The sequence below is a fragment of the Chenopodium quinoa genome, unplaced genomic scaffold (genome assembly GCF_001683475.1).
Source record: "Chenopodium quinoa cultivar QQ74 unplaced genomic scaffold, ASM168347v1, whole genome shotgun sequence".
NCBI lineage: Eukaryota > Viridiplantae > Streptophyta > Magnoliopsida > Caryophyllales > Amaranthaceae > Chenopodium > Chenopodium quinoa.
In genome coordinates, this window is record NW_018744452.1 from 276,719 (window position 1) to 296,714 (window position 19,996).

Below are 19,996 nucleotides of genomic sequence, written 5' to 3' on the forward strand. Positions count from 1 at the left end.
AATTGCAGTTGATTATATGCACAGACAAAGGTGCAAGTGCAAATACTACCACAGAAATAAGACATGAGAAGTTTGCTCAAAGATTGCGCTATGAAATGAATAATAGTGGAATTCAAAACATAAAAAAATTTAGGGAATTCTTGGTTCCAGTGGCTGCATATAAGCACTTTTACTTGATGTGTATCAACATGTACAAAGGTACAATTAATTTGATTGATAACAGAAAGCTTCCAATGAATGTGAAGGCATCTACAAAGTATGAAGATAATCCGATGGTAAGTTACTAAATTATTAAGCTGTGTTCAGTAAATTGTGTTCAGATGTTCAGTAAATTGTGCTCAGATGTTCAAATAATTCATCATTTTGTTTATCAGCTGGAGGCTTTTATTTCATGCGAACAAAAGATTATGCGAGAAGTGATGTTGCAAGAATCTTAAGTTTCAAAACTGACTTGATCAAGATGAAATGGAGAAGCAATTTGGATCATAAGAATTGTGGTGTTTACGTGATGAAACATATGGAAACATACACAACAGAACCTTTGCTAGAATGGAAATGTGATTTAAAAGCAAATGATGTGAGTTTCAACAATAGTGTTCATATTATTTCTTTATTTGTTCAAAACATTTAACACTTTATTCATAATTATATGTTTTCTTTACATGTTCAGGTTGATCAAATCAGAAAGCTTAGGGTGCAGTATTGTGCAGAAATAATTTTAAGCCCCACCAATAGAGAAGGGTACAGAGTGAAAATGGCAGCAAGAAGAAGACTTGAGGAGAATTAATATTTAAATTTAATGACATTTCAAGAAAATGTGATTTTATTTGGTGTGTTAAAATTTTTAGTTTGAAAGACAAATGTTGTTTGAATTTTCAATTTGAATTAAGATTGACTTAAATATGTAATATTTGTAGTATAGTTGTTGATATTAAAATTATGTTCAAATATTGAAGTGTAGTTGTTCATTTTATAAAATATGTTTGTCAATATTTTTTTGTATAATAAAAAATAAAAAAATAATAACAAACAATTTAAAAGTAATGATAAAAATATTCGTCTGTATTGAAAATTAATAAGAATTTGAATATTCTTACAAATTGAAAACCTATGAAAATATATTCATATATTAATGAACTAAGAATTACTTGTCTTGTCAAACATTGATAACATTTCATCATAATTTGAAACATTAGAAGATCCAACACCACGAGACCCTTCATTCTTTGCATTGCGACCAGCATCAAAATACTAAAAACACAAAAATTAAACGAAAAAATGATAAAAATAAAAATAAAAAACAAAAATACAAAAACAAAAACAAAAACAAAAATATTCAGAATAGAGAAACAGAATGTCCATACTTACTTGAAACCATTTACTAGTCTCATATCAAAAACCTCTGTTATGGTTCACTTCAGATGATTTCCTTTTTTTACCTTGAGAGCCACTTAAAACCTAACAAAAGTTAAAAGTTCACATTATAATATTAGAAGTTCAAAAAAAAAATCTAAAACAGTTCAGTTAAAAAGTTACATTTCTTGTAGAGGACTGAGAACCAGTTGATGGAAAGTAAGTTGAAGATTGACGACCAATAACCTACAGAAAATTCAGATTAATTCATAATATAAAATTTAAAGTTCAAAATAAAAAATTAAAAAGTTCAATATTATCAATACATTTGATAGAGGTGGCTGAGAAGCTCTTAAGAAAGTTTTTGTATTTTTAGCTTGAGATCCACATACCTACAAAACATATAGTATATACATAAAAATATTTATATTAATAAATTATTTTTTAAAATATAAAAAATATTAAGAGTAAAGAAGTTAAATTTACAGAGGAAGGCTGGGCATTAGTTCTTGGAAATGTATTTGAAGCTTTTGATGGGGATGGCTGAGAAGAATTAGGTACTGGAATATTATCGGATGATTGACCTTCAAAAACCTACAAAATTATCAAAAGATCAGAAAAAAAAAAAAAAAAACAAAAGTTCAAAATATATTAAAGTAAAATAAGTAAAAAGATACATTTCTTGAAGAAGACTGAGAAACGGTCGCTGGAAAATTAGTTGAAGCTTGATGAGCAAAAACCTACAGAAAATTCAAGATAGTTCAGAATATAAACAAAAAAGTTCAACAAAAACAAAACATAGTTCAGTAACAAAAATTACATTTGATAAAGGTGGCTTAGATGTTGAAAAAGAATTTGAAGCTTTTGATGAGGATGGCTGAGAAGAATTAGTTGAAGCTTGATGACCAAAAACCTACAAAAAAATCCAAGTTAGTTCAGAACTTAAAAACACAAATTCAAGAAAAACTTGAAAAAGTTCAATAAAAAAATTACATTTGAAAAAGTTGGATGAGAATCACTTGAGAAATTTCCAGAGGAAGACTGAACATTAGTTGTTGAAAAGGTATTTGAACCTTTAGATGAGCATGGCTGAGAATAATTAGGTCTTGGAAAATTGTTGGATGAATAACCTTCAAAAACCTACAAAATTAACAAGTTCAAAAGTTAATATCAAAAGTTCAATACTAAAAGAATTAAGTTCAAAAAAATAAAAAAATTTGGAAAAATAATTACATTAGATGAAGATTGCTGAGTAAATTTAGTTGAAGGGTTAGTATTTTTGAATCCTTTTCCATTTGAAGATTGGAAACCAGTTCTAACACCATCACCAAAAACCTAAAAATAAAAATGAAATTAAACATATATAATAGAAAAGTATAAAAAAACAATTGAAATGTTCAACAAATACTTACATTTGTCGATGACGAATGAGAAGCATTGGTTGAAGATTTACTATTTTTACTTTGAACATTCTTTCTCTTTGGAAGAACAGAGAGATTTGAACCTTGTGTTGTTGGATGTGAATAAATCAAAGGATCTCCATCATCATCTAAAACCTGCAAATAAAATAAAATTATAAGTTGTTCAATAAAAAATAACAGAAGTTCAGATAAAAAGAAAAGGGGTTCAAAAGTACCTCAACAACCAATTTTTTTTGGACAGTAGCTCTGGCTTCATCTTTATATTTATCTACTTTATTTTTCCAACACTTAGCTTTATTAAACGCTTTCTCAACAGTACTTTTTGGCCTGTAGTTTCTTTCACCCTTTTTCCTAGTTATTTTTGGATTATTTATGAACCCTTCTTCATCAACTTCTTCATTAGCTTCTTCACCAACTTCAACATCTTCAATATCAATTGGACCCAGCACACTTTCGACCTTTTCACGTAACATTTGAAAAGTATACTCAACTTCAGTTCTTGCTAAAAGATCTTCTTGACATGATGTCACTAACTGAACATACTTCCTAACCATTTGAACTCTCCAAACAGCAGAAGGAACAACTTTAACATCTTGACATGTATCTTCATCAGAAACATGACTACACATAGCCTTCTTAGTCCACCTCTTCACTATGTACTGTTCTGGCATCTTTTGAACACAATGAATATTATATATACGAAGAGAGTGTCCACATAACAACCCCATTTCACTCCAATACTTACATGTGCAATTGATATTGAAAGTAAATTTTTCATAAGTAACTTCATGCCTAATAATGTCCTTATTTGGCCTCCAAACATAATAACAAATAGTCTCGTCATCTTCATGCTTCCGCTCTTGACAACATGCAATTCCTTTAGCAAATTGATCCTCAAAAACAACATACACAGAAATAGTATAAATTTCCCTAGCGTGTATGAGTAAACGAACATTAGCTACTGCAAGATGACGGTTACCCCTCAAAAAACGGAAATCTTGCTTACTTTCTTTACTCCTCTACTCTGATATAACATCAAGAAAAGTACTATAAAAGTCACTCAAACCATCTGTTTTATTCAATCTATTAGAAACAGAATGATTTGTTGTTTCACTCCTTTGGGATGACAAAACTCCACCCGAAAAATAATCTTTTGAATAAGCAGGACACCATTTCTCTTTGATATCATACAAGTGATTTAACCAATCATTTTCTGAACACTTGTATTTTGTCATCATTCTATTAAAAACAAAAAACAACAAATCAATAAACAAAATGATAATATAGTTGTTCAAATTACACCAACAAAAGTTCAAACATAAATAATACTATTCATATGCACTTGTTAAACATGAAAAGTAAAAATGTTGAAAATAAATAATAAATTGTTCATATTTAAAGAAGGTTCAAAACTTAATACATTTAATTCAAATATATATAATTAATGTTCAAAAAGAAACAAATCAGGTTAAATTCAATAAAATTAAGTCCGCAAATATGTAAATGCAATAGTTCAGATATCAAACAAAAAAGTTTAAAACATAAACTAAAAGGTTCAAATAATATTAAAGAAAGCTTACCTTGGCCAATAATGTTCAAATTCAGCAGGACTTTCACAGTACTTAAGCAAATTATCGAATACTTCTGGAAACCCTTTTAATATTCTGAGTCCTCCTATATTGGTCTTTGAATTCTCACCAAGGTGCCAAGTGCACAAACGGTGCCGGATGCTTGGAAATATTTGTCGAATTGCTGCAACAATTGAAGGGGCTTGATCAGTCATTAAGGTTATGGGATCTCGACATCCTCCCATAGATCTCATAAAAGCCTCAAACAACCATACAAAACTGCTGGTCTTTTCATCAAGAACAAAACCCATTCCAAACATGACATTATTACAATGATGATTCATACCAACAAAAGGGGCACAAATCATGCCATATTTGTTAGTTCTATAGGTGGTATCGAACACCATCAAATCACCAAAAGCTTCATAATCCCTTCGCATTATTCCATCCCTCCAAAATACACTACAAAGGGCATGATTTCCATCAACCTCAAACTCATAATAAAAGTCACTCTCCTTGGCTTGTCTTGCATCAAAAAACTTGATCAAAGCATTACAATCACCACCTTCTAATCTGCTGGCTTTTTCAGTAGCTAAAGCGATGTAAACATCAGTAACAGTGTAGCATAGATTAGGAGATCCACCAACTTATTTCCTTAAAGCACGAAGAGAATCCGTAACCCTAACCCCACTAGCCTTCATAGTACTTATGAACTTCAAATGCTCACCTTGAATTTTCCTTTGAGACCTAAGGAGATGTCTTTTCTCAACAGGTATCATAGCATGATTATGATCCATATTGTGTTTAACAGCAGTCCAAACACCTTTCTCATCAATAACAAAATCAATGTAAGCTTCACAACATGTACGGTAATCCAACTTAGAATACTTCCTAGGCACCTTGGAAGAAGTATCCTTCAAACCAGCATTTGAACATAAATAATTTCTGCCTCTCCAAACACTTGAACTACCAACATATCGAACTTTCCCTTTCCTAATACTAAATCCATGCCGAAATTCATAATCATTATACATTTCATATGCCTCCGCATCACTGTTGACTTGTTTCCACTGCAATTCAGACTTTTCACTTTCCTTATAAACAACTTCATACTTATAAACTGCAATAAACAAACAAAATGCATAACAAAAATTATTATAGTTGAAAAATAAAAGAACAAAGTTCAAATAAAAGGATAAGATGTTCATAATTACTTGTACAATTCTATATTAAAATATATATCGGATCAAAGGTTCAATAAAATAAAATAAAGATTCAATAAATAACATGACAGTGTTCATAATATATTTAAAATACTAATAATACGACTAATACGAATTATAAACAAATAATATTCATTAAATTCATCAAAAAAATGATAAAATTCATCACAAATTAATAAAATACAATAAGAAATCAAAATATCTTAAACAAATTCCAGAAGCTAATCGTAAATTGATCAATAATTTAATTAGTTCATCAACTAATAAATTGAATAATACAACTAATTAAACCTAAATATTATGCAATGTTCAAAATAATATTAAAATTCATAAATCAGAAATCAAGTTCAAAACACTTTGAACAAAACATACATATATCTATCAAATTCTGGACATAAATTGTTCAACAAGAAATCAAAAGAGGCGAAAAGTTCAAAATCAAGAATTAATGAACAGATTAATCAACAAATGATGAAAATCAACACAAATTATTATAATACTACTGCAGAATCATATTAATCAAAATCTAATCAAAAATTACAGAAGATTAAAAATAATAGATCAATAATGTGATTAGTTCATCAATAAATCAATAGAAAATACAACTAATTAAAACTAAAAATTATTCAATGTTCAGAATAATATTCAAGAAAATAACAAACCTAATAACTATAAAAGAAAAAATCACAATCTCATCTCAAATATAAGCAACTAAATAAAACCTAATTATACAATGAATTAAAAACAAACGATAATTATAACTTCAAATAATTAGCAATAATTAAAAGTTGCTCAAAAATCACATTGAAAAAACCTAATTTCAGAAATCTTACCTCCACTATCAAGACTTCAGGCACATAAATCAAATCCATGGCAAAAACAAGATTGAAGAACAACAAGGATGAACAGAGCAATCAACAGTGGTGAGAAGAGCACTGAATTAATCGAAAAGAGAAAGTAAATGAGAGAGAAAATTGATGAGAGAAAACTAGAGGAGAGAGAAAATCGACGAGAGAAAAATTTCGAATGATAATTGAAAAGGAAAATTGGAGAAATAATGAAAGGATTGAAAAAGGAAAGAACGCGGGAAATTCGTTGCAAAAATAAGGAAAGAAACAGCTAGGAAAGAAGCAGCTACGTGTCAGCGTCCTATTGGTGGTGCACGTAGTTCTGTGTGCACGTAAAAGGAGCTATGTGTCAGCGTCTTATTAATGGTGCACGTAGTTCTGTGTGCACAAGGGTGCATATTATAATTTGCGTTGTAGTGTGTCAGTGTATGGTGACATAAATGGGCCAAATTTTATATACTCGTAGTATTTCTTTAGTTGAAAATCTTCAATTCTTAATTTTTCTGATGCAAGGTGCATGATATGGTGATTGGCTGCTTGCTTTGTGTAACAGCCCAAGTGGGAAAGTCATTTAGAGCGCCTACGTGTCTCCATCGACGTTGTTGTTAACTTGTTTTGCATTAACAATTTGATAAACAAATAAAACAAAAACAAAAAAAACCATGTAGGCATGCCCGCGTATAGTTTGTTTGGGCCAGGGTAGCTTGCAAGTTGCTCATTTCTTTTCTCCAATGATAAATATATAGCTACTTGTATATAGTTAGTCCGTAATTTAGTATGTTTCAGATTTACCATTTGAGATACTCTTAGGCAACCAATCATTTGGTATATAACAATTTATCTAAGAGATGACATTATTGTTAATTTATTATGCACATTTAGGGCAATTCATTAGTCCAAGACCGGACTAGGAAGACCGAACTTGAGGTCCTTGACTGATGGCCAATTTGATTAAGGAGAAACATCCCTCAAAGACAGAAAAGTTCATTCCATTAATTACTGACTTGTCCAACTTCACTTTTTGAATGCCTCCTTCTCCAACCTTATAAAAGTTAAAGATCAAATAAATTGTTTTTTCAATGGCATGACAATGCGCTTACTAAGGTACTTGTATAGTTGTATACTCCCTTTATTTTTATAAAATGCATTACTTTTCATTTATAGGGTTTTTAAATTCGTCACTTTAAATCAATAGGCTCTTTGAATTCAATAATTATGATTTGTGGAACTACAATGAGATACCGAGTAGAGGCCGCTACACGCGGGAGGATTGGGTCAAAGATCTGGTCCGTACCATGTCCCCGAACCCACGATCTGGTTACTGGACCTAACAGTGGGGCCATTAGTTTGGCACAAACGTTTCGGGCATCCGTGATTAACCTGTATAGGCACGGTGGCGATCCCCTCAATTCGACAACACACCCCAATGTCACGTGCGGTATCTGTGGCTCAAGCCCACCAACACAATCGACGTAGGCCCAAGCCCCGCAAGGGACCACGGTCTACAATGATCATTAAAAGACCAAAATAGGCTACAATTGAGGGGTAAATGAGTAGATTAAGTGGCCCTAAAAGCCACTTATCAAACTCTCCCCAAACTGAACCTTTGCTCATCCCGAGGCAAGAAAACTCAAAACCAAACTAACAACAGAGAATTATTCAACTAAATCAAAACACACATATATACACTAACTCACTTTCATAGGAATCACAGTCACTTTAAGCAACTAGTGACAAGCCATTTAAACCCCAAAGTCGCCAATGGGGACAAGTATGCTCTCTTAAGGGTTTCCAAAGAGTTAACCCAACAACTCTCATTCAATCAAAGCAGAGGTTTTCGAAAATCCACAAGTCTCGACCAAAAGCCTAAAGGAGCTCTTAAAGACACGAATGTGCGCTCAACCCTCAACCCTCTAAGGGGGAAGCAAGCTAACTCATGCTAGTGGTCACAAATGGGAGTTTGAGGGCCCAATCAATCATGACTAAACATCTGTTACTCCTCACCAAGACATCCCTCCCCAACCTCAAAGGCACAAAACCAAGTGGTGTCTCATAGCTCAAATGAATGAGCTCAAGGAAAAATCAAGGTGAAAGAAATCAAGCAAAACTAGCACATGTCTCAAATAAGGCATTCATTGCTTCCTCCATCATGCGACTTAACCGTCTAGAGTGAGAAGGACTTGAAGGTTGTAATGTTAGGCTAGCTTAAGGTTGGTCGGGAAAGTAATTTGGCTATGTTGGTCTTCCTAATCAAGCGAAACAATACAATTCAAGAACTAACACAAACCAAACCGAGGGAGAAATTTCCTCCCCCAAACTCAATCACTACACACAACCTAGGAGCCAAACATCTATTTTCAATCCCCTTTGTTTCAAACTTCAACACTAACTTTGGGAGAATTTGGACTTTTTTTTGAACTATAATGGACTAATGTATTTAGGGGGGGTTTAGGCTCCAAACAAAAGCACTAATCATAACTTAGCCATTTATCAACATGATATGGAGGCTTACAACTTTACAAACTTAGCTCTATTTCACTTGTCACTAAGGGTGAATAAAATAAAATTTGGCTAAGGCTCATATAGTTGGCTAACAAGAAGTGGAAGCTCAAATTGGTTGCAATTGTTAACAAAAACCCCAAATCCCAATTTATTTGAAAAGAAGTAAAACAAAAAGGTGAATGCAAAACAAAAATATTTTGTGTCCCAAAAACCCCCAAATGATTGCCTTCATCATTCCCTAAATCGGTTTGGTCAAACCCTCGGAAGACCATGAGTATGCAAATAGCTCAATAATGACATATGCTAGACCCTCAAGTGTGTTTATGACCTTGAAGTGCTCTCGGTGATGACTTTGGTTTTGCTAGAATTGAATTCTTGCTTTTGCATAGTGTGAGTATGTCTGGAGTTGTGTGTATTATACTCTGAAAAAGAACGAGTAGAGGAAGTCGCCACCGCACTCCTTCAGGGAGCTACGGAACCCGGTTTAAGCCTTGCCGAGACATAAGCAAGGCGAAAGACTCCATAGTCTGGTCGTGCACCAAAGGTCATAGATTAGGGGACAAGGGTAAGGGCGAAGTAGTGCACAATCCCCCCTCCCCGCGCATCTAGCGGCCTCTACTCGGTCATTGCGAGTCCATTGTCGAAAAGACAATAACAAACATATTTTCGTTTTAAACCCTAAGCATGCAAGATTACTAGGCGGTTGGTCAACAGAAATACATGCAAATCGGACTAATTTTTTTGGTGATATGTGCGCTTAATTTCATATTCCAGAAGCTTAATGTCGGTTGTCCATAGTTATCTTACTAGTCGTGAGAACATGAAATTAAGTCGGTCTTGTTTAAGGAATAATAGTGGTGATGACAAGCAGACATGAGGTTGCGGGATCGAATCCCAACCTCTTTGTGTTTTTTCGTTCTTTATTTTTTTTTTTCCATTCCTTTTGTTTCATTCTTTTTCCCCATTTTCTAATTCAGATTTTTTGGGTTTTTTCCAATTACTTTTACTTTTGTGCTATAATTCTACGTCCCTATTTTCTAAATAATTTCCTTCTTTACAAATAATTACAAATATTTCATTACCAAAATTCTCTTTTGCTTAATATTTCGCAGCGCGCTTTGTGTGCTTATTATAAGACAAATTTTGATTCTATGTATTAACAACTTCGAACCCACACGGTTCAATTCCTGGATCCGTCACTGGGCATAACAATCATCCACAAATATAAATATTATGTAATAAATCAAAATATATATTCCAAAATATTGTATTCCCAGAATAATGTAGTTGCTAAATAGAGATGAAAGAATATGAAGATAAGAATAAGGCTAATCCGTCAAAAAAATACGTAATCTACTCCGTGTAATTAAAGGTTTTGAAAGTAATGTTTTTTTGCATTGCAAAAGATGAGCCATCATTGCTGCTAAATAATAAATGCTCCTCTTCAAGGGAGGCTTCATTGTCATTGATTGAAACCCAAGTTTCAGCTACCTTGGCTATTTTACCATCACTGAACTCAACCACAGTGAAGGCCCGAAGGGAAGCTCCAGAGCTTGCACATTTTACTCTAGGAACAATCGCTGCATTTAGATACATGGTGTTATTTTCATCCATGGCTATCATCTTCCGGGAACCTCCACATGCCAAATCTTTATGCATGTGTCCAAAAACTACCAAAGGAATGCTATAATTTGTGCTCTCTTTTAGTTGCAAAATTGCTTGGGCTAAATCTGTATAATAACACAAATGATTGTCAATCTCAAGAATTTACTACAGATAACAATCAATCAATCAATCAATAAGCATATATAAAGATTACCCATTATACTTAAGACTGAAAAAAGGGGAGGGAATTTCCCATCAAAGGAAGAAAAAAAGAAACTGTTAGTGGGGCCCACACTTAGGTTCGATTTGGCATACCCTCATATTTACTCCCTTTCACCTTGAGAAGAATGTGATTAGTCAGTTCTATTTCTCGACAGGGGCAGGTAATAAGGACATACACTATGTTTGAATGTGACAATGTGTGTATATATAATGCTGGAAAAAAGTGAATTTGCATTGCTATAATCATATATATTTATATTACATTGCACATCCTAACCAACTAATTGCAGATATATATAATCCTAATCTAACTAGACTAGCACTAGGATATCGAACTTAGGCGCTTTTTGCAGCACAAAGCTATAACAAAGCTTGTCAGTCCAAACAGCTAATACGAAGTAATTCCTAACATCCTATGAAACAAGCTAAAATTTTACTAAAAATTTTAGGATTAAGTTAATGGACCCAAATAACTTAAACTGAATCAATAAACCGGCGGCAAACCAGCAAAATCAAATCAATCTTACATGGAAAGATGACTGCCTTAGCTGATTATCAAAGACTAACTTAGTAAGGCCCTGTTCTTTTGAGCTTCTGGGCAGAGCAGAGCAGATTTCAGCAAAGCAAAGCAAAGCAGAGCAGATTTCAGCCGAGCCGAACCGAGCAGATTTTATTATTATTATTATTATTATTATTATTATTATTATTATTTTTATTATCATTATTATTATTATTATTATGCTGCTGCTACTGCTGCACTACTACTACTACTACTACTACTACTACTACTACTACCACTACCACTACCACTACCACTACCACTACCACTACCACTACCACTACCACTACCACTACTACACTACTACTACTACTACCACTACTACCACTACTACCACTACTACTACTACCACCACCACTACCACTACTACCACTACTACCACCACCACTACCACTACCACTACTACCACCACCACCACCACCACCACCACCAACACCACTACCACCGCTGCCGCCGCCGCCGCCGCTACTACTACTACTACTACTACTACTACTACTACTACTACTGCTGCACTACTACCACTACTACCACTACTACTACTACTACCACTACCACTACTACTACTACTACTACCACTACTACTACCACTACCACTACCACTACCACTACCACTACCACTACTACTACACTACCACTACCACTACCACTACCACTACCACTACCACTACCACTACCACTACTACCACTATTAAATATTAATTATTATTATTATTATTAAATATTAATTATTATTATTATTATTACTACTACTACTAATATTATCGCATTATTATTATAATCATTAAATTTTTAAAGTTAAATATTAATTATTATTATATTAATTATAATTATTATTAAATATTATTTAATTATTATTATTAAAAATTAATAATTAGTATTATCTTTAAATATTAGTCATTATCTTAATATTAATTGCTATTATAAAAATCAATTATTGTTATTATAATTAATATTATTAGTTACAAATATTATAATTACTGTTAGTATAATTACTATTATTATTAAATATTAATTATTATTGTTATTATTATTATTATTATTATTATTATTATTATTTTTATTAATAATTATTAATAATTTATTATTATTAAATATTAATAATTATTTATTATTATTTTTTTATTTTTTTATTAAATATCAATAATTAATTATTGTTATTATTATTATTAAGTATTAATTATTATTATAATTAAATATTAATTATTTATTATTATTATTAAATATTATTTATTTATTATTATTATTATTATTATTATAAAATATTAATTATTATTATTATTAAATATTAAATATTAATTATTTATTAAATATTAAATATTAATTATTTATTATTATTAAATATTAATTATTATTATAATAATTTAATATTAAGTATTAATTTTAAGTAGAGCAGAGTAGGGCAGGGCAGGGTAGGGTAGGGCAGGGCAGATTGAAGCAGAGCAGAGCAGATTTCAGCAAAGCACAGCAGAGCAAAGCAGATTTCAGCAGAACAGAGCAAAGCAGCTTTAAAGAACGGGGCCTAAGGATGCTTCTAATCTTTTCTTTTTCAGGTACAGAAACTGCAAAAAATGTCCAATGGAGGACGAAGATTCATGGTTTGTGAACAGAGAGAAGGTAAGGACCAGAGAGGAGTTTTAATAAAAGCTTTACTCAATGCTCATAAGGATGCAGTGGAGAAGAAGCTCTGAAGCTCTATCACATTAGGGTTTGGACGACTGACCAATGGCTTAAGCGTGTGCTGGTGGGAGACGAGCATGTGCTCACTGAACAGTGAACACAGGAGGGTTTGCAAGAAGCTGCTTGATTTACTACTAATGTTTTCATTGTTTTTCAATTTCTACATTAACTGTTAGGTCTAGTGTCAGGCATTAATCCTAACAATTGCCTTTGTCAAAGAAAAATAAATATATCAATCAATCAATCAAAGCCTTAATCCCCAAAAAAGGAAAAAATTAAATTTCAATTTTAATTTTTTTTTAATTTAGAAAAAAGAAACGACTAACGTAGCTAATTACCAAAGAAACTAAGACAAATGACAAATTTTTGTTACTTGGCTACAACTTCAAATCATCTTAAATGAGCAAATTCATGAATTAAAAGTCAGCAATTGCCTTCAAGTCCTGATCACCAGTCCATTGCACAAACCAGTTCACACAAATTGTCCTAACCACAACCCCCATCACAAACAAACCTCTGAACCAAAGATGAGAGTTCTCCTCATCTCGAAGCTTCTCTCTCAAAGTTCAACTCGTAGATGACAATAATGATCATTACTTCAGGGACTCACACATGTTTGATTCTTTGAAATTTCTACCGAGATTCAAACGTTGAAAGAATAATTTTCAATCAGTCGGGTTGGGGAAAATTAAAAAGTTAGGGAAAAAAAAGAGTTTGGATCAACGTCAACCTTGTTCTTCTCAGTAAGATTTCAATTATTTTATTATCAATCAGACATGTTTGCAATTTGGCGAGAATAAAAATGGAGAAAAACAAATGTGGAGAAGATAAAAATAGAGGCTGACTTAAGGGGTGAACCCTCTGCAAATGGAGGAAAATTTTCACCTCAAAATGCATTTCACATTATCTAACGGCCCAAGTAAATGATTGCACCTGGGATTGCTTGTGTGTAGCTTCTACAGCAAGGGGTGCAGCATCACAGAGCAGAAAACCAAAACATAAGGGATACTATGTGAAATATCCACCCCTCACACATACACACACACACACACAAATAAAAAAATAAAAAATAAAAAATAAAAGAGAGAGACAGCAATCAAGATACCTCGATCCCCAAAATCTCCTCCTTCAGGCTCCCAATCTACACCGCATATGTCATCATTACCAGAACCAAGACCTGCACCAAACGACAATTGCAAAGGATTAGAATTTGGAATTTACTCTTTCACTAGTAAAAATAACAGCTATTCAATTATTGCTATTTAATCAGAGAAATTTGTGCAAAGAATGTATCCACACTGTACCAAACTTGTTACCATTATACAAATTTAATGTTGTACAATATAAGGGACTTAGTATAAAAGTTTTAGTGATCCATAATGCCATCTTCTCATAATAAATATGCATATATACATTACTAGATTTTGGAATTCAAAAGACAGTGCGTTCAAACAAGTATTAGGAATGTAACATGTTGACTTTTGGCACTTCTTCTAACTCGGATCCGATCCTAGTCTGCTCCAATTCGAGGGAAAAAATCCGTTCTGAATCCAAGATAAATAAAGTCCGAGTCCGGTTCCGTTAAAAAAATCCGACTCCGAGTCGAGGGTGGGTCGGAGTCGGATCTCTCAAAAATTCCGACTATCCGATCTGACTCCGACTTTTATACAATTACTATCATTTAATTTTTATATTTATTTGGCTATTCATGTATAGTATATAGTAAAAAACTTTATTTCATTTAAAAAAAAGACTAAATATAAGAAAGATAATAGGAAAAAAAACACCACTTAAAAGTAGAGATTTTTTCTATAAAAACATAAATAAGGGAAAAAACTCGAACTCAGGTCGGATCGGAATCGGATGTCGGATTTAAAAGTCGGATCTGAGTCGATTCTCGGAGTCAGATGCTGATTTAAAATCTGAATTCCTGTAGGGTAGGAGTTGGATTATGCATAATCCGCTCCGAATCCGGTCTGTTGCCATTCCTAGATCCAACTCAATTTGATTATCAATTACAATTTATATACAAGGAAAATTATAGTCATGTAATATCTTGTTGAATTAATCTTAATGACTCAGTACACACTTTCCAATAATATAATTTTTTCATAATTTACATAGGAAAAAATTTAGAGAGATTATTGGTCACAGTTGTGTTTCATGTGTGAAAAGTGAAATGTTACATCTACTACAAATACTGTGTGTACATAGAATATTTAAAAAAAAAAAAAAAAAAAAAAAAAAAAAAAAAAAAAAAAAAACTATATCTCTATTATATAAGGGGAAAGCAATGGTGTCTCCCTTTGAAATTCCAAATTTACCCTTCAAACTTAGGATTATTACACAACACACCATTAATGTACGCATAAATTTACCAAATTAGCCATTCAATCAATTCAAATACTCCGTACATAGGAGAGATAATTAGATTGTCAATCAATGATCGATCAACAAAGGGAAAAAAAGGGAAGGTTTCAGCAATTAGTAAAAAATTAAATCAAAAAAATTTAGACCAATTAATACTCACTTTAGTTAATTTATTTTAATAAATCAATCAATTAATACAATAACATATAAATTTCAAAACTTAACAGTCAAATCACAATCTCTAATTTAATTTAAAAGTGATAAACTTTTTACGGGAAAATGTCATTTTTTAATCTTTATAAAAACAACTTAAACTATTTTGTAATATCGTTATTTATTAACATTAAGGTTCATATGTCAATGAAAATAATGAGTCAATCAAAACCATTACATTTTTTTTTAATTCGAGAGTTAATCACAAAGAGAAAAGCATAGTAATTGAAAAATCATATACAAATACAACAGTTTTATAATTACACCATAATTGAGCCGCCACGATCAAGAATGACCCCCAAAACCCCCAAAAATGAGCCACCAAATATCACATCATTCTCTCACCATTTCACGTCTCGTGCATCTTGCAACCACCATTTATAGGTTTGAATGAAGGAGTTCTCAACATTTCTAGGTTCAAACGAAGGAATTGTTAGTAGTTGTAGGTTTGATTTTGTTTTTTTTGGTGCTAAGAGAGCCACAAGGGCGGGGATGAGAATCGATCCCACGATCTGGTGGAATCGGGAGGGAAGCTTTAACCACTTGAGCTACCCCTCACTTTGTAGGTTTAATTTTGTTGGTGGTGGTTGTTTTTGGTTGTCAAGAAAGGTTTGAGTTTGGATATGGTTGGTGGTGATGGGATGAAGTGATGGAGGTGGGGCGATTTGAATGGTAGATGTGGTGCGGTGTATGGCGGTTGTTATGGTGGTGGTGCGGTGATTTGCGAAGGTGAGGTGGTGGTCTGGATAAAAATGCCAAAAACAGGAGTCATGTACCCCACAAGTGTTTTTTACTTGCCTAAAGACAATGGTCAAATTCTTGAAAAAATGTCAAGATAGTAGTCAACAGTAACATATGGTATTTAAGGTAGTTTCTTGCGATGTGACCTAAAATTGAGATAGTTTGGGACAAATAAAACCTAAAATTCATAAATTTTGAAACAGAGACACAAATACATAATATTAAGAATTCACACAAATGATTTTAAGCTCAATAACTACCTGTTGGACCATTATGTGAGAGAAGTACAATAGAATTCTCTTTTGGAGTCCGTAAAGCAGCCTTGTAGATTTGATCAGCACTTTCTTCCATGTTATGAATACCATATCTGAAAAAACATGAATCAATTGCTGGCATGTTAAGGCCAAATAGAAGCAAAGAAATAAATGATTGCATGAATGACTGATTGTCAAAAGGAAAACAATCACAAAGGATTAAGGTAATTGTTCTACCTAGAAGTTATGAGCTTTTTCCTGAATAGATTATCACCTCCACAAGAAAAGGGTCTACCGCCCACAACACTTAGCTTTAATGAAGGGAAGTCCAAGTGGTCATATCCAACATGAGTTTCACCAAGACATTCCAGCTGAAGCTGAACTCCATCTTTCACCTTCTTGGTGAACTTACTTGTAGACCAGGCATCATGATTTCCAAGTATTGCTCCTTTAGGAATGTTAAGCTCTGTGATACCCTTAACAAGCTCAACATTCTCATTGCCAAAGTCACCTGTGAACAACACCAAATCTGGCCGTAGAAAATGGAGTGCTTTGCAGTCATGCTCTAATTTCCAATCTTCATGAATGTCTCCAACGACAACAATACGGAAAGAGGAAGACAGAGATGATGATACACCATGGTTCTGTGGGAGTGAAGAGGGACAGTCACAGTGCTGTTCTTGAGAAGCTGTCTCATACTGAGGCTTGATGGCTGGATGTACGCTTAGGGAATCTGTGAGCAACTTTGCTACATGATTGACACTCGGTTCATGAAGGCCATGTGATAAAAACAGCAAAAAACTTCGGAAAAAATACTTAATTCCTCTCTTTTAGTTTTACCTGGGAACCCAGTTACACCAACAATATCGAACTGTTTGACAGAAGAATGGAACTTGATAAATTCAGAACCTTCCAACTCAGAAATCCTAGCATCAGCAACAACCTGGACTTTGGCACCACCATCTTCCAAATCATAGAAGAGAAGCTTCGAAGAACGTGGACACTTTCTCGTGATCCTTCCAGCCACTGAAACTTGTACCTCCTTCAGGTACTCCTCATTGTTCAACTCACCATATTTCACCATGAAATCAGCTATAGAAATTACAGCCTCAAAGTTTTGAGGATACAGATTGATTCCAGCATCCTTCTGAACGTCCAAGAATTCCATCCTACTCAAGGTGTTGCTGCAGCAAAAACAAAAGGGGATGAGAACAAAATTGTAATACAGCCAGAGAAAAGTTGAGAACAACAGGGAAATTAAGGAATAGACAACAAAAGAAAAGACAATCAATTCCCAAGCATATATAACTACAAATCATAATTTCTGTAGCATTATTATTATTAAAAAAAAAAAAAAAAAAAAAAAGAAGAAAAATGACTTCATAATACTCTTTTGAAAATTAGCAAGTGTAAGATTCAGCAACTTTGAAGTAAATGAAAGCCAAATAAATGTGACTATATTGGCAGGAAAAGCTACTAATTTAAGTTTCAACACCTCCTCTAGAAACACCCGGCAATCCACCATGATGAAGCGCCAAAACCTCCTTCAATCCTTGACCCACTACTACCCCCTTCACTATCCTCTCTTACACCATCTCTGATCACCATCAATACCACCAGTACCAGACTCTCCTCTCTAAGTTCATCTATAGTCTATAAGTTCATCTATAGTCTATAAGTTCATCTAAGCTTATTCCACTCTACCTCTCCCTAGAATTCCTCTTCAGTATTTCAATAGTCATTGCTCTATTTTGGCCGGCCCACGGGGCTGGTCACATGAGAAAGAGTATGGGGATACCTTAGAAGTGGTAACCAAGGTGCTGCTCAAATTCAGAGATGCTCAAATTAAATGTTTAGCATTATAGCAGCAATAATTTGATAGAAGAATTTGATGGTTAAAGGGTCTTAATCCAACAAAATTAACAAGTCTACCCTTACAAGTTACAACCTTAAATTGGAATAGAAACAAATTGAAACAACACAGTAGCAACTGCATGCAGTCTAACGCCGCTAAACACAGCAACAACCACCGCCCAAATTCAGCCCCAAAACACAAAATTCACTCAGGATTTCAACACAAATTTGAAACAAAACTCATTAATTCCAACAAAATTCAATCAAAATTACGAAAAATAATAATTCAAACAAAACTCTATCAATATTTGAACAAAATTATAAATACACAAACAATTCTACAGAAAATTCGTGTGAGGGAGAGAGAAGAAGAAGAAGAATACCTTATAAAACCGAAACTCTAACAGTGGCAACAACAACAACCGAAACTCTAACAGTGGCAGCAACGACAACAACAACCGAACGCAACAGCAGCAGCAGCGCAAGCAATAATTCTATTGCATGAAACGATTAAAACGCTTTTATAAGCTCCTGGATTTCTTTTTCTTTTAGTATAAATGTCTGTTAAGATTAGGAAATATTGTATGAGATATAGTTTAGGAAATATTAGGAAATATATCTTTTGTTTCCTAATTATAATCTTATTGTATGAGATATAGTTTAGGAAATATTAGGAAATAGGAAAAATTACCCGGAATAATCCCACCTTTGGGCTGTCCGCCCAAAATAATCCCACATTTGGATTATTTTTAAATAATCCAACCTTTATAGCTAATCCGCTCTCAATGGTCCCAAGTGACCTGTAACCGGTTGAGGAAGTATTTTTTTTTTAAGTTTTATTTACACGTGTCACACCAAAGACCCCCGCGCGCCGTTCTCCGACCCTCCCTACCCCTTTCCATCGCCACTAATCCACCACAACCGTAAATCGAGGGTCGAAATTGGGGCGTGGGGAAGGGAGGTAGCCGGAAAAGGGACGGAAAAGGGCAAAGGGGCTGAGATCGAGGGTTTTAGAGAGTTTGCAAGGTGTTGGGTTCAGAGTCGGTGCTGGGGTTGGAGTCGCGCTGGAGTGGGTTGGTGGTTCGGGGGAGGGGGAAGGAGGTCGTCGGCGCTGCGGTGGGATTGGAGTCGTGCTGGGGTTGGGTTTGGGTTGGGGCTGGAGTCGGGGGTTGGAGTCGCGCTGGAGTGGGTTGGGGTTGGACCCCGATGCCGGCGCTGGGGTGGGTTCTGGTGACCGGAGCCGCGGAGGTGGGGACTCAGGCGGTGCTGGGGTGGGGTTTTTTTTTTTTTGTTTTTGAATTTTTTCTATAAAAAATATTAATTTTTTGTTATAAATTTATTTTATTTTATTTTATTTTTATTTTTTAGACCAATCACAGGCCACCACGTGTCAAGTAACTTGATATAACAGGTTACATGACCGGTTGGGACCATTTATAGCGGAGTGGGTATAAAGGTGGGATTATTTTAAAATAATTCATAGGTGGGATTGTTTTCAGCGGACGGCCAAAAGGTCGGATTATTGCGGGCAATTTTTCCTAGAAAATATATCTTTTGTTTCCTAATTATAATCCTATTGTGATTCT

At 33.7% G+C, this 19,996-nt stretch overlaps 2 protein-coding genes across 2 annotated transcripts; both read right to left on the reverse strand.

Moving 5' to 3' along the window:
* Positions 1-1,137: 1,137 nt before the first annotated feature.
* LOC110696997 (protein FAR1-RELATED SEQUENCE 7-like) lies at positions 1,138-6,437 on the reverse strand. Its single transcript, XM_021874333.1, has 15 exons — positions 6,399-6,437; positions 6,228-6,234; positions 5,070-5,462; positions 4,355-4,934; positions 3,798-4,013; positions 2,990-3,704; positions 2,766-2,909; positions 2,587-2,688; positions 2,347-2,493; positions 2,174-2,266; positions 2,031-2,093; positions 1,840-1,947; positions 1,680-1,745; positions 1,537-1,599; positions 1,138-1,251 (listed from the first exon to the last, which is right to left on the reverse strand). Exons 1-15 carry the CDS (start codon positions 6,435-6,437, stop codon positions 1,138-1,140), a joined length of 2,850 nt encoding a protein of 949 aa, XP_021730025.1.
* A 3,709-nt stretch (positions 6,438-10,146) lies between these two features.
* On the reverse strand, positions 10,147-19,012 carry LOC110697010. The gene is made up of 6 exons (XM_021874344.1): positions 18,794-19,012; positions 17,397-17,740; positions 16,794-17,304; positions 16,563-16,669; positions 14,084-14,155; positions 10,147-10,645 (listed from the first exon to the last, which is right to left on the reverse strand). The coding sequence occupies exons 2-6, from the start codon at positions 17,722-17,724 to the stop codon at positions 10,269-10,271; spliced, it is 1,395 nt and encodes a 464-aa protein (XP_021730036.1). The 5' UTR covers positions 17,725-17,740; positions 18,794-19,012; the 3' UTR covers positions 10,147-10,268.
* Positions 19,013-19,996: the final 984 nt, after the last annotated feature.

Excerpts from the sequence above, each read along its gene's own strand:
- LOC110697010 (XM_021874344.1), bottom strand. The coding sequence starts at position 17,724 with ATGGAATTCTTGGACGTTCAGAAGGATGCTGGAATCAATCTGTATCCT. Across the intron at positions 16,670-16,793 it reads AAAAAGCTCATAACTTCTAG|ATATGGTATTCATAACATGG; the intron begins GTAGAACAATTA and ends ATGTTTTTTCAG. Across the intron at positions 14,156-16,562 it reads CTCACATAATGGTCCAACAG|GTCTTGGTTCTGGTAATGAT; the intron begins GTAGTTATTGAG and ends CGTTTGGTGCAG.
- LOC110696997 (XM_021874333.1), bottom strand. The coding sequence starts at position 6,437 with ATGGATTTGATTTATGTGCCTGAAGTCTTGATAGTGGAG. Across the intron at positions 1,600-1,679 it reads CTCAGCCACCTCTATCAAAT|GTTATTGGTCGTCAATCTTC; the intron begins GTATTGATAATA and ends AATTTTCTGTAG. Across the intron at positions 1,252-1,536 it reads CTCAGTCCTCTACAAGAAAT|TATTTTGATGCTGGTCGCAA; the intron begins GTAACTTTTTAA and ends TTGTGTTTTTAG.